The 16,204-nt window shown below is 31.7% G+C and overlaps 1 protein-coding gene across 1 annotated transcript in view; it reads right to left on the reverse strand.

Annotated features, from left to right (window-relative positions):
- CDH9 (cadherin 9) overlaps positions 1–16,204 on the reverse strand; it is a 145,344-nt gene that overhangs the window by 11,484 nt on the left and 117,656 nt on the right. The window contains exons 7-8 of the mRNA XM_051969884.1: positions 4,236–4,372; positions 3,055–3,176 (exon numbers count right to left, since the gene is read on the reverse strand). Coding sequence (XP_051825844.1) covers positions 3,055–3,176; positions 4,236–4,372 — 259 coding nt within the window. The remainder of the gene's footprint in view (positions 1–3,054; positions 3,177–4,235; positions 4,373–16,204) is intronic.

Genomic DNA, 16,204 nt, shown 5'->3' on the forward strand with positions numbered 1-16,204 from the left:
TCTTAATTGTAGTGCCTTCCCTCTAATAATTATGTGTTATGTAGCCTTATTTGTACATAATTTTAAAATGTTGTCTCCTCCCTTAGATTTTGAGCTTATAAAGGGACTTTCTTCTTAAAAAGTATATCCCTAAAGCTTTGCACATTGCCTGGAATTTAGTATATGCTTAATAAATATTCATCAATTTATTGACTGACAACACTCTTGGAAAATTAAACAGCCATTCTAACATGATTGACAGATCTCAGAATAAATTGGTTTACCTTATATTAGAGTAAATTAGTTTAATGTGTTTGTTGTCTTTTTACACTAAATTTACCTTTTCCCCTTTGATAAGTACTAAAGAAGAACAATTGGAGAAAATTATGACACTGTACCACTAGATTCACTATAAATTTATGTTATAAAATCTCACTGAAAAGAGACAAATAATTGACCCACCATCCCACTTGCCAGAGCAGGTTTTCTAAAGCTTTTTATTTTTCTTCCAACCTTTCATAATTCCTACATCACTCACTATCTCATGTAAGAGACTTGCTTCATATTTTAATGAAAAAATTGAAATAAATCATTCAAAGAGAACTCTCACTTTTTACCTCTTCTTCACCTCAATTTTACCAAATATCTTTTGCTACTATCTTTATATTTACATTTATAACATATGAAGAAGAGATGTCCTTTGTCCCTGTCAAGGGAAACGCTTCTATTTGTACAAGTCATTCTATATTTTGTCTTCTCCAAAAGGTACCACTATCTATTATCTTACTCTTTTCTACTTATCTTCAAACTCTCCAAATTTACTGGCTGCTTCCCTGCTGTCTAAAAACATGCCCATGTTTTCCCCATCTTTAAAAAAATCCAGATTTGCTAGTTATTATCCTATACCTCTCATCTTTGTTGTGGCTAAATTCTCTAAATAGCTAGACTGTGTGGGAAGTAATTACACAGCCGGGGCACCTTGTTCTATAGAGATGAAACAAAGCAGAACTGTAGATAGGATGTGGAGTGAGATATCTGCAAAATAGATTCCTCTGCTTTCTTTCTTCTTTTCTTAACTGTTTATAGTTTGGCTTCCATCTTTATCATCCAACTAAAAGTTTTCTATCTTAGACATTTCTTAATTGCTAAATTCAATGGCAGGCAAATCTACCTAAGTAATCACAGAATCATAGAGGCTCAAAGTTGGAAGATACTTCAAATACTATAAGGTCTTACCAATGAATTAGCAAGAATCCTTTCTACAATTTATCTGAAAAGTAAACATCATTTATCCCATATTTGAAGATTTCCTTTAGAAGGAAACCACTAACACCCAAGGTAATCATTTAGAATTTAGTTTGCCATAATTGATAAGAAGTTTTCTCTTACATAAAATAGAAATCAAACTTAATAGTTACATATATCAAGCTTTTTTTTTTTTTTTTTTTTTAGCAATTTCCACTTAATGTTCTTGATTCCACCATCTGGGACTTAGCAGAACATTCCTAGAATAAAACATTACACTCAAAAAACAATCTAACATGACTTACCATTCCTCATCTGATCTTGGATGCTATCTGTCTCTCAATAAAACATAAAATCTCATCATCTTATCTGAAAGAGGTTTCATTAATGGATTTTTAAAAAAATTATTCAACTATTTGGTCATGGTAACCATCCTGAAATACTTGCTAAGGAATCTATAATTGAAATTTATAATGAACTACATTTATATGTGAATTCATACTATATCTTTTTCAATTTGTTTTTCTCAACAGTTTGCAAATATCTTTTGAATAGATCTGAAAAAATTTTTGAAAAAGTGAGAGAGCTTCAGCTTTAAGGCATAAGGTTTCTCTTTACAGGGACTATATATATATATATATATATATATATATATATATAGTCCCTGTATATATATATATACATGCATGCATTCTTTCATTTATATCAAAATATGTGACTAACACAGATATAGGAGCACATTGGAGAGTTTCAATGTGCCTGTGTACATACGTACATATGTATAGGTTATATATGGGCCACTGAGTCATAAATCTATGATGATAACACTTTAAAGTCTTTTAACAAAAAGTTGCCCTTTACTATATGGTTACAAATGATTTTTATATTAATAGCATTAACAAATTTATGAGCTGTTTAGATCTACTTTAAGATAATATATCCTATGAATATAAAACTATTATTTATTATGCATGCATTTTACTTTTCAATTTATGAATTTTCAAGTAAAACATTTTATGACTATTACTTAGAATCATATATTTCTAATATAAATTCCTTGCATGATCAATATTAGCCATGACCATTAAAATAATGGCAAAGGAAGCTCTCCTGGCAAAGCTCCTAAAAGCAGATAAAATAATTGATAAGAGAATCATCACTCATAATTTTCTTTATTGTAGATAAAGTTCATTTTTATGGACTGCAAATGGCTTCCATAAGGACTTCTTCCCAGTGATGTGATGACACTCAATATCAGCACAACAATGACTATGCAAAATTGTCTAGGATCTATAGCATCTTCATTATATGTTTGCTAAATAAATTAATGCAAATTGTATTTTTCTTCTCTTATATTCCTAAGCATTTATAACAACATTATCAACAAAGAGCTTTCTCTGAAGTCAGAGTAAGCTGTGAATGTTTATATAAAATAGGCAGATGACAGAGGAGGAAAAGAAGAAGCCATTTACATTTTAGCATACTGATGTGTGTGAAAGGAATTTGGGACAAGAGTATCAAAGTGAAATCCTCTTAAGATCAACTGCCTAAATAAAAAGAAGAAGAAGAAGGAAGAGGAGGAGGAGAAGGAGAAGGAGGAGGAACAAGAGGAAGAGGAGGAGGAGGAGAAGGAGAAGGAGGAGGAGGAGGAAGAGGAAGAAAAGGAGGAGGAGGAGAAGGAGGAGGAGGAGGAGGAGGAGGAGGAAGAAGGAAGAGGAAGAAAGAAAGAAGATAAGGAAAAGGAGGAAAAAGGGAGAAAAAGGTAGACAAAGGTAATGACAGAGATAGGCTGCAAGCAGAAAACAATTTTATATATAGCATGCAGTTTACCTGTCCAGGTTTTGCATTTTCACAAACAAATGTTTCATAATATTTGGCAAACTCTGGTGCATGGTCATTTATATCTAAAATTCTGATGAAGACAGGAATGTGAGTACTTTGTTTTGGGTTATCTGGAATAAAAAAAAATAACAAGTGATTTCTGTCTCATTTACAAAATTACAATGATGTCACTTATACGACCTGTAACCTAGCAACAAGTAACGTCTATGATTTTTCATTTTCTAGATTGAATTACTTATGAACTTCAGTATACTTAGAAGACCCAAATAAAAAAAAAGAATTATTATAAATTAGAATATGGTATTAATCCTATTAACTAATTAACTTAGCATGATAAATTATTTTATTTATATTGTTTTCTCTAGATCACAAAAGAGACCTAAAATGTCATGTTCATGTAGAGGTATGAATGCATTATAAATGTATTTATCCTGAGACCAAGAACAGATCTATTATTTTATTAGTATAGGGAATTTCCAACTTAAAAATAACTCCCTTCACTGATTCAGGTGAGAAACTAGTCTTAGATAATTACCTGGTACTCTCAGAAGTTAAGCGACTTTGCTTTAATAATAGAATATATTAGATACAGGAATTGAGCTTAGATATTCTTGACACCAAAAAGAGATTGAATTCTTTATTTCTGTTTCTTTCTCTTTAATTTTCTAAATTTTTTTTTCATTCAGTGTGTTTCTGTATATCTATACCCTCTTGTCCTTGTTTGTGTATGTCTCTCTGTCTGTGTATGTTTATAACAATTCTCCTAAATCTTCCTGAATATATGACTGTATCAATAAAATATAATTATTTCTATAAATGTAGCATTCTATTTTATTTATTTATTATGTTATTGCTGAGGCAATTAAGATTATGTGAATTGTTTGGGGTCACACAGCTGGTGAATGTCAAGTTTCTGAAGTCAAAATTGAGCTCAGGTCCTCCTGACTCTAGGGCTGTTGCTCTATTCATTTCTCAATCTAACTGCTCCTAAATGTAGTATTAATGATATAAAAATGTTTTTCATAAGTGAATATCATGTAAAAATAGAAGCTATGTAAAATGTTGTAATATAAAAAAGGAAAACAAAACTTCATAAGATTGATTCTTAAAAAGTATGGATATGTGCTAATGAAAAATAATAGCTTTGAATAGATCAATCTCCAACTTACTAATTTCAGTTGCAGTAATGGTAATGTTGTGCCAGGGAAATGATTCTCGATCAAGGGGTTTCAGTGTGAAGATTGACCCATTTGCAGAGTGGATATTAAATATTCTGTCCATATCAGTGTGTCGATCCACTGAATATCTATCAGGAAACAGAGGCACATGTCAATATATTTCACTATTGTAAGCTGTATTTTTGCTGTTTGAAGAAACAGATAATTTGATAAAATACATCTGGATGATTTATGGATTGTGACTCCAAGACTCTATTAACATTGCTATTGACATTTTGGAATGAATCTACATACTTGGCGTTTTCGAGCTTTGCTGTTTTGCAAGAACTAATTATGAAGCACCTCTAACATTCTGCTAAAGTTGACCTAGCAGCACTTCACTTATTCTAGGTTAACTTTAGCAGAATGTTGGAAATGCTTCATAATTAGTTATTGAATTGAATTATTAACAAATAATAGTGTAACATTTTTAAGAGGCCCCTATCTCTATCCTAATAGATAACAAATTAGTTGATGCAGGTTGCTGTTTTGAGTGGAATTGCAATCATAACTAAGTGATCTCTGTTGTTCAGTTGTGTCCAACTCTTCATAATCTCATTTAGGATTTTCTCAGGAAAGATATTAGAGTGATTTGCCATTGCCTCCTCCAGCTATTTTTTTTAAGAATTGAGGAAACTAAAGCAAACAAAATTAATTCACTGGCCCAGTCATGAAACTACTGTGAAGCAAAATTTGAAATCAGTTCTTTCTCACTTCAGAATCAGTGCTTTATTCACAGTGCTGTCACCTGTCTATACCAGGTGATTTGTAGTTAATTGCAATAGCATCAAAGATTTCTATGAAAGCAAAAGTCTCTATTTTTAATGTTCTCTTCTTGTTATTATTGCTGTTGCTTTAAATCTTTGCAGTCACTCCTTTTGCAGAATGTATTATGGAGCACCAGAAAGTTCTGATTCTGCATTCACTGGTTTTAACAAATATGTCAGGAAACACACTATAGAAAATATTATCTTATAATCTAACTGTCTGAATAGCTGCCAGTGATCTATAAGTAGAAATCCCTCAGTTCCCCAAAAGCTTAAATCCTTTACTAGCTAGCTTCGCAGTGGTTTATTGCACAATATTTTAATTTCTGTTGTCAACTTTTGTTGAGTCCTTTATTGATGAAATAATCAATATTCTATAGTTGATATAGAAGCTGAGTATAAAGCAACTTGGCAGAATTGGTCTTTATGCTAAACTAAGAATTGAATTAGCCAAGGGGACAACTAGTCTACATGCTATTTGATCTTATATCAGGAAATGTACCATTGCATATTGCCCAAGAGACTAGGCAGTATCCAATTACTTTCTGATATATTTCTTGCTGGCCTATTGACTTTATATCTATAGTACTTTAAGGATACAACATCTGTCAAACATTATAGTGACTTTGAAAATTACAGCTTTTTACCTACTATTTTCCTATATACTGTAGCTGGATATTGCTGTCAGTTTTAGCGTTTATTCCCTTTTGATAATGACTACATAATTCTAAAATCAAACACTTCTCATTTTTCTTTTTACATATATTAATATAAAAGAATACATGTGTGTGTATATATACATATGTATATGTATATAAGTGCATATATGTATCTATCTATGGCATGAAGGATCTTATTTTTAGCCTTTTAGTTAACTAACAAAAGGCATAAGTTGGGTTCTATTTGGTGAGAGAATTGCACTTTATCCCCCAAACCACTGCCATGACGTTATGTGAGATCAACTGTTGCTCTAATATCATGAAAATTAAGTAACCTATAGTGTGTATGTGTGTATTGAGAGTCACATTCTATAGATGTCTTTTAAAGGCATCCTTAAAATCAAGGAAGGGTTGAATTTTTGGAAAATAAGATTAGGAAAATTTTAGGTAAAATTAATATTTAAAATCTGTTAAGAGAGGTAGTAGAGAGGGGAAAAAAAAGATTTATGGCAGTAAGTGAAAGATGAAGTTGAATAGGTAATATGGAGACAGATAATATGAAGCAATAGAATTTGAAATTGAGTCATTCATCTTAAAGAAACCATGAAGATTTCTTTTTCTTTATTTTCTTATCATTTTTTTGAACCAAAGGATTACATACTAACATTTTGTAAGGATTGTGATATTCCTGAAAAAATAAATAACAAAGACTATTTCCAAAAGGAAACAAGAAGAAAGATCTTCTAAGGTAATAATAAATCATAAGCTTTTATGAACAAATGAACAGGAGTAAATTGGCAAAAAAAAACCTTTTTATTATTTAGAATTCAACTCACATACTTGTGGAATACGGAAAAGGGAGTTCTAGCGCTTAGTATTATAATACAAATCTGTACTGGGAAAATTAATTGATGGCAGAGAAAACACATTCCATAGAGGGGATGAGAGAAAATAATCTACATTAAATTACTTCTTACAAGGCATTGTTCTCTAAATAATAAAGGCAAACTTTGTATGACAAACATCAATATTAATACACAGAATAGTCTACCTTATATCATTGATTCTGATATAGTATTCACTCTCTTCTTTTCACATTCCCCTGAACCTCTTATTTTACTTTTGTGGTTTCTCATTTGATCATAAATGAAGACTTTTCAAAGGACTCTGTGTGAAGAATAAACTTGAAATACATAAGTTAGAAATACCTGACTCAAATATGAACTCAAACACCTGCTATCTGGTACAAATCACTTAACCTAGGTTTGGTTCAGTTCCTCAACTGTAAACTTGGGTAAAAATTAGCATCAACCTCCCAGGGCAGTTTGAGGATACAACAATGTTTGTAATGTGCTTACTATGTTATTGCTACCTAGAAAGTGATGTAAAAATGCTATTATTACACCACCACCACAACCATTACTACCACTACTTCTATAAGTACTATTACTACAACTATTTCTACTACAACTACTGCTACTGCAACTACTATTATTGCTACTACTACTGTCTACTACTACTACTACTTCCACTACTACTGCTGTTACCACTATTACTATTACTATTGTACCAAATTTAGAGGAAAAGAACACCACAGAGAGAAGAATTTATATTAATTTTAAGAGAAAATATGAATGAGGTGTGGAATACTAGAACTGATGTTTTTATTACTGCATTATTCCTATTTATGGGGCAGAAAGGTGGTATAGAGCAGTATTTCTCAAACTTTTTTCCATTGCTGACCCTTTTTTGTCCAATTTTTTTTATGTGACCCTGGGTACACAGGTATAAAAAATAGATATACAAATCACACATTTATTGATAATAAAATCACCATTTTGTGATCCCCGCATTCAGTTACAAGATCCCACATATAGTTGTGATCCACACTTAAAGAAGGTAAAATATAGTGCTGACCCTGGAGCCCTTGAGTTAAAATATAGTCTCAGATTTAGCTATGTGACCCTGGCCAAGTCATTTAACCCTGTTTGCCTCAGTTTCCTCCTCCAAGAAATGAGCTGGAAAAGGAAACGAGAAAACACTCTGGGATCTTTGCCAAGAAAATCCCAAATGGGATCAGAGTCAGACAACTAAACAAATGAATAACAACATAACTTATTTAAATGAATTCAAAAGTTTTTATGTTGCATTATATTTTTGTTTTTTGATGTTCAGTGAAATTATCATTTGTTAAAAATGACATTCATATTTATCTGAAGCAAATAATTGCCAGATTATAATAAACACAGGCATACCTAGGAATAGTAAAATCCTTTTACAATACTAGAAATACTAGATTTGTATTAATACATGCCTCATGGTTACAAGATGTTGCTTAAGTTAAGAGCAATTCATTTCCTACTCAATATAGGAGTATATAATACACCACATTTGGTTTTTCACTTCTCTCCTACATATTTACATGATGAACAAAATGCTAATAGTTAATAATGTACAACACAAACATTAGCACTGACTCTGCAGTTAGAAGATTTAGATTCAAATTTTACCTTAGATCATTATTGTGTGACTTTGAACTTAAATTCTCAGCAAAGCACAGTAGAACCTCAGCACAGTAATCACACAGTAATTGAGGAGCACACTAATGAATACATTCTTACAAACAGATATGGTTATTCAGCAACATTTAGGAATTTTGCATTGGTGATAAGAAATGAAGAATAATGGAATAAGCAATGGGCAAGAAAGTTAAGGAACATGAGTCTTTATGTTGACTTCATTAATAAATATTTGCATATGAATATGTCTATTTCTAGATACCTAAAATTCTTCATTTATATCTAGATATCAAATGACTATATGTTTGGATATATGCATATAAGTATATGCACACATATTTATATATTCAGCATTCTTAAATTAAAATATGGATACAATATAAGGATTGGGATAGCGGTATCTATATAGTGTATCTATGTCTTAAAACACGCTTTTTGATTTTACAATCAATGGAAGGAAATTGGGTTTTGGCTTTTTTCATTAATTCATTAATACATATTTGCATGTATATATATATTTATACATACATACGAATGTGCATGTATCCCCTATACTAATGAAAATATGCTCACCTCACATATGCTCTACCTCTAGATACCTAAATTTCTTCATTTATATCTAGATATCAAATGACTATATATCTGGATATATGCATATAAGTATATGCCCACATATGTATATATTCAGCATTCTTAAATTAAATATGCATACAATATAAGGATTGGAATAGCAGTATCTATATAATTTGTCTATGTCTTAAAATATGCATTTTGTTCTTACAGTCAATGATGCATTTAAAGCATAAATCATGGTTTAATATTTATTATTATCTATACATAGTACAATGAGCTAACCTGGATTATTTGTCTGTCACACATGACATTCTACCTCCAATCTCTATGCCTCTGTAATGTTATCCTTATGTTTGAAAAGCTCTCCATCATTTTCTCTTACTTTCTTTATTTTAGCTAAAATCTCAACTCAAATTCCATCATCTATACAATACCCTTCCTGGTCTCCCAGTTGCTAGTACCTTCACCTTCTCCCATTTACTAACTAGATATTTTGTATACAAGTTGCTATTCACATTTATGTCCTCTCCCATTTTGATTTGAGCTCTTGGAAAATAGGGATCATTTTAACCATTCTTTGTGTTCCTAAAACTTAGCACAGAGAATCAAGCATAGTGAGTGCTTAAAAAAAAAAAAAAAAAAAACTTTTATATTGATTAGATTAATGAGATGATATATGTGTAGCACATTGCAAACCTAAATGCATTAGATAAATATCATTATTATTATTTTATTACATGATGAGTAAATATATTCCAATTGAACTATGTTCTCAACAATTTGGTCACTGCTTTATTGATAAAAACTGTAATGAATCCATTTCTTCTTATCCAAAACCAGTTGTCCATATTTTTCCCCATAGATGACCATGCATACACACACACACACACACACACACACACACACACACACAAATACACAAAAACATTCCATGCAATCTTTTACTGTAGTTTTATTAGGTCTTTTTGCCTTTTATGGGAATCAATGGAATCCCCAGGCTTTCCATCTGTTAATCCTTATTCATGCTATGTAATTATCCCAATTCCCCTTCTCCTTAATAATAACTATCATAAAAATGTCAATGTAATATGCTATATACTAATTCTGATTAAAGATAAGAAGAATTCTAAATAGATCATGACAAACGTACTTTAGTATGGAATCTTTTATGTGGGTATTTGTAGATAATGTGTTAATTGCAAAAACCCTTCTGTCCCCAAACACTGAGGCCTTTCTTAATGCGATTCATTATAATTTGAAAGAGAGATACCTAAAAATGTATGTAGAAAAAACAAGGACAAAAATACTCTCTTCCTTATGTCATGCAGTTGACATGAGAATCCATCAATACCTTGGACAGGCACATCAGAAGATGAATTGATTGGACCAAGTATTGAAAAGAAAGAAGAATTATGTTTTTTCTTGGTAAAAATTAATCTTATTTTTATAATAATAAATGACATTTTCAGAACTCTTTTATGTTTCTAAAGGCCATCTTATCTTCAGAACAATCTTGTGAGTTAAGTGCTATACATAATATAGATAGTACTATTCCTGTTTTACAAATGAGGAAAGTAAGATTGACAGAAAGTTTCCTATAATAATAGCCAGCATTCATGCAGAGATTTAAGATTTCAAACTATTTAAAAAATTTATGTCATTTTATCTTCAAAACTCTAGTAGGTGATGCCATTTAAAAATGAGGAAACTGAGGCAAGATGATATTAAATGACTTCCCCCAACATCACTTAGCTAGCATTTGAGACCAAATTGCATTGTCTGACATCTCTCTTCTTCCTACTACTTCTCATTACCAGTCCCCAACACCTGTGTCAGCAAATGCTATCCTGCAACTCCTTCAGTTGTTATGATTCACAGCTGTGGAGGCTCTCAGAGAATTGACCTGTCCCTCAACAGTTAATTACAATATATGTATACATATTTATACAGTTATCTTCTTGCACAAAAAAAAATCAGATTTAGAAAAAAGGTAAAAATAACCTGGGAAGAAAAACAAAAATGCAAGCAAACAACAACAGAAAGAGTGCAAATGCTTATGTTGTGGTCCACACTCATTTCAGGGACTAGAGTACCCATGAAGTAATAGGCAATGATTATAGAAACATACTGTTTGATAAACACAAATTTTGGAATAAGAACTCATCTGGCAAAAAATTCTGGGAAAACTGAAAAGCAATAGGATAGAAACTAGGTATAGAGCAATATTTATACCATACACCAAGATAAGGTCCAAATGGGTATGATTCAGACATGAAAGGTGATACAAAAAGCAAACTGAGAGAGCAAGGGATAGTTTATCTTCCAGATCTGTAAGGAAGGAAAGAATTATGACTAACAAGAGAGAAAGTATTATAGAATTTAAAATGAATCATTTTTATTACACTGTTAAAATGTTTTTGTGCAAATAAAAGCATCGCATCCAAGATTAGAAGGAAAGTAGAAAGATGGTAAGCAATTTTTACATTCAATGTTTTTGATAAAGGTCTCATTTTTCAAGTATATGGAGAATTGAGTCAAATGTATAAGAATACAAGTCATTCCCCAGTTGATAAATGGTCAGTGGAAATGTACAGGCAATTTTCAGATGATGAAATTAAACCTACTTATAATATATAAAAATGTTCTAAATGATTATTAATTAGAAAAATGCAAATTAAAATAACTCTGAGGTCTCACTTTAAACCAATTAGATTGGCTATGATAATCACCGGGAAAGAAATAGCAAAATTAGGACATTACTGTGTTTTTGGTGAAATTTGAACTGCTTGAAGGATTTTGGAGAACAATCTGGCATTATTCCCAAATCCAGCAATACCACTTCTAGGTTGATATCCCAAAGAGATTATAAAAAAGAGTTTAAAAATGTATAAAAATATTGATAGTAGCTCTATTTACATATTTGAGGGGATAAGAATAGAAATTGAGGGGATGGCCATCAATGGTGGAATGGCTGGGTATGTTGGGCTATATGAATGTAATGTAATACTTGCCATAAGAAATGAACAGGTGAATTTTAGAAAGAAATTTGATAGTCTACATGAATTGAAATGGAGTGAATTGAGTAGAAGCAGGAAAATTTGCAGCTCAAAATTTTATAAAAGTGAATGGTAAAAATGTTCATCATTACATATAATTGGAAGATACCATTACCTGGGAAAAAATAAACTGTGGTAGTTCTCAATTGTCTCCAAGATCAAATATACAATACTCTGGTAATTCAAAAGTTTTTTATAACCTGCACACCTCTCACCCCTCCGAAACAAACAAAAATAAAAACAAAGCTGTCCATTCCAAGACTTTTTTCTCCACCTATTACTCTTTAATCAAGTGGCACCAGTTTCTCCCTGTTATTCCTTAAACAAGATATCCTTGATTTTGGGTGTTATTTTAATTATTCTTATGTCAGGAATGTTTTCTTTCTTAATCTCTGCTTCCTGGTTTCTCTGACCTCCTTTAAGTTTTAACTAAAATTCCCTTTTCTATGGGAAACCTTCACAAACCCTTTTAATTGTAGTGTTTTCCCTTTTTAAATCAGATCACATTATCGCATAGACAGTATATCTATCTATCTATCTATCTATCTATCTATCTATCTATATAATTGTCTCCGATATTAGATGGTGAACTCCATAAAAGTAGAATTTGTTTTTGCTTCTTATTTTGTTTCATTGTGTTTTATTATTGAATCATTTCGTTGTTTCTAACTAGTGTCTAACCATTTGAGTTTTTCTTGTCAAAAATACCAGAATGGTTTTCAATTTCTTTCTCTAGCTCATTTTACATATTAGTAAATTGAGGTAAACAGGATTAAGTGACTTTCCAGGGATCACACAGCTAATAATGTCTGAAACTGGATTTGAACAAAGATCTTCCTGACTCAGGCCTGATGCTTTCTCCATTGTGTCACTCCATTGTGTAAACCCATAATATGGGTTTAATTAATAAATATTAACAGATGCTCAATTGTTGGGAAAGATTTGTAAATATTGAGAAAATAGTATCCTTTTTCTTTTGAAAATGGAGATTATATTTCCTGTTTTTCTTCCATAGAATCTCCTTTAAGCAAATTATCAAGATTCATTTTGGATATTCTAATCTCGACAAATGGACTGTTAATAGAACTCCTAGATGTTGGTGAATTCATTATCCTCTATGAAGAAGTATCTGCCTTCAGACACTAGAGAGTAAGGGGCAGGAGGAAATTCTTTTCATTGTAGAGTAATTAATTGGTCTTACTACTCCTAAATGGATTTTGCATCAATTTTATCATGCATTTATCTTTAGAGGCATCTGGTGGTATAGTAGATAGAATGGATTGAGTGCTGGCTCTGGAGTTAGGAAGATTAGAATTCAACTCTTACCTCAGACATTTGTTAGGTGTATGACCTTAAGCAAGTTGCTTACTGTCAGGTTTCCCAACTATAAAATGCAGATAATAATAACTACATTCTGGGATTACTGAACAATTCAAATAACTTAATGTCTGAACAAATGCTTGACACATTTTCGGTTCTACATAAATTAGCTGTTACTATTGACTTTTTCAGTATGGGAATGTTATTTTTAGTTCCATGATCTTTGAAATGAAATTCCAATCCAAAACAACAAACTGGAGGTCTAATATCTTTACTTATATTTGGATTTTTTCTGCAAAATTCTAATACCTTTGTCAGGAATTAATTGCCTCATCTTCTTTTTCTTTGCATCATCCCTGGAAAGAAAGAGCTTGTCTTCTCTTTGCTGCCTGTCTGTGATAAACTTCTAACCTCTGAGTCATAATGAAATATCTCGGCAACAAGTTGTGTTTGATTATATGAGCGTTTGAGTTGATATCAGTGGCAAGGGTGCTCCTAAAAATAGTTGAACTTTAAAATGCAATGATATCATAAGAGGTGGGAGGTAGGAAGCATCTGTTCTCAGAAGCTGTGAGGATATAATCAAGTCTGTAACCTGAGGGAAACTTGATTACTAATGAAGTGAGGCAGAGCTGACAACAGCTGCTAATTGTAATGATAATCTCAAATCCTTTTTACATGTTGTAAGTGGCAGAAGAATTTCCAAAAGTGCGTGTGATGAATGTTTTGCTGTTTGGTAGAATTAGTTTCCTACCTTCTGAGGCAGAGAACTCCTACTTTAATATATTCCTTTCCTTCAGAAGCTTCTTGAAACCTTCCAACTTGTAGAAGAGAAGAATTAGACCTTCTGGGTCCTATTCTTCTTAAATAAGAATCCCAGAGTCTCACTGATAACAGAACTGATATTTTAAATTATCACAGATTAATAAGAAAGCATCATGACACACTGAAATATATATGGATTTACCATAAATACGTGGATTGAACCATAGATTATCCTTGTGTTATTTGTGTAACTCTGGAAAAGTAACATATCCTTCAAGTTTCTCCTCTGTAAAAATAGGAGCTTCTGCTGAACCTCTCTTCTGTTTCTCAAATTTTATGGTTTTATAATTCTAAGTGATTCTACATATGATATAAACTGAGAGACTGAAATCATCTTTTAAAGAGAAAATAGTTCCCCAAGAAGCTATTATAATTCTGTATTGGATATTTAAGTTTCCTATTAAAATGTAAATATTGCTATGATGAATTCATAAGTACAAATTTAAAAAAAAATAACATTTCTAGAAGACTATGGATCAAAAATATCAAAATCTTGACTCACAATCCAAGAGCCCTAAACCTCCTAACCATGTAATAAGGAAATATTTAACACAATAAATAAAAATAAAATACTACACAAGTAATGTTAATTTGTGGATATAAGTCAAAATGCAGCCCATAGGATTCTTTTCCTATTTTAATGCCAAACTGCTAATGTAACCCACAGAAGTTTTGGAGAATGCTTCTTCCAATTCCCCCTCCCACTGCCAAATACAAGTTCCAAAAGCTAATTTGACTAACTTTCCCTCAGAGTTCTTGGGGTGCTTCTGAAGTTTCAGGAATACTCCTCTAATGCCATTGGTTAAACCTCCACTGATGTGCTCCCTCCCCCCATCAGGAGCTGAAAATCAATTTAATCAAACTTTTGATTTGAGTAACTTTTAGAATTTACTAAGATGATACTGTAAGAAAAGTTGGCACAAAACATTTCTCAACTCCCCTCAAAGTATGTGATACATAAAAGTTCAGATTGAGATTATAGAAAAACAAGTTCAAATTTGGAGACCACATGTGGCCAAGGCATAGCTCATAGCCCCTCATTGCTGGAAGTCTTTTTTGTCATTGTTGAAGTGCTTGAAAAGTTTTTCTTAGACTTGTGGAGTGTCTTTGATGGGATGTTTGTAAAGCCACAAATCCAGTCAACCATGCATCTCTGATAATCGAGAAATGTCCAAAATCTAATTCAGAGATGCCATTTAAAACAATGATGTGAACATGGGAATTGATCCTAGTGTAATCCTAGCACACTGATGAGAAAGTGAGAAGTTAAATATCTTCTAGTCTATTCAAAGATGGAAAATCCTCCTAAAGAAGAGAAAGGAAACCTGTTCAAAGCCAAAGTCTTATTCTCTTTCCCTTTTCTCAATACCTATCCGAGTTTCCTTCTCAAGAGTTTCATCTAGAACTCTGCAATCACTAGTATTTCTATAATTTCCTCCCTCCTCATCTCCATTGATTATTTTTAGATGATTTTGTGGTCAAATTTCTTCAGCCTATCAGAAAATATTTCTTAAGCAATACCATTGTAATCTAGAAAAATTGTACTGAGATTAAAATCTTTGGACTGATTAATTGATGGAAGGATAGAGTTGTGTTTTCACTCATTTAATATATTAGAGCTAAAATGAGATCTTGGTTTCATCTGCCTCCTTGCAAAGAAAACACTTGAAACCCTTATCAAGTAAAGACAAATTTGATTACAGAATCCCTCTTATCAATTGAGGCAAAGATATGTGACTTTAGAGAGACAGAACCTGAAGGGAAGATCAGTTAAAATAGAAAGGTACAAGAGAACATTTCTACCTGCTTCACAATGTTGCTTAGGGATTTTCTTGATTTTAACCTATGTATCCCTATCACTGGCTTTAATCTTCAGCAATTGTATTATCCAATATGTTTGTTAAAATTTTACAGAAAATTATACTCCTTTGGGGTCTATAGATGACTTACTGATCTCTTAGTTTATGTTTTTATTTATTTTTTATTTTTTTTTATTTCGTTCCCATTTTTGTTCAGAACTTTTTGACTCTTTTTCAAACTAAGATCCCTTTGGAAAATCAGGAAATTTCTCTGGGCATAGTGTATTTATTATTTTAAGGGCAGATTTTATTTCCTACTAGATTACAAATTGTTTAATATTCTAATTGAATTCTTCAAATCCCCTCTAAATCATTCTCATTAGATCCTGTGTCTTCTAAATTT

This window comes from Antechinus flavipes, chromosome 1, assembly GCF_016432865.1.
Source record: "Antechinus flavipes isolate AdamAnt ecotype Samford, QLD, Australia chromosome 1, AdamAnt_v2, whole genome shotgun sequence".
Taxonomy (NCBI): Eukaryota; Metazoa; Chordata; class Mammalia; order Dasyuromorphia; family Dasyuridae; genus Antechinus; species Antechinus flavipes.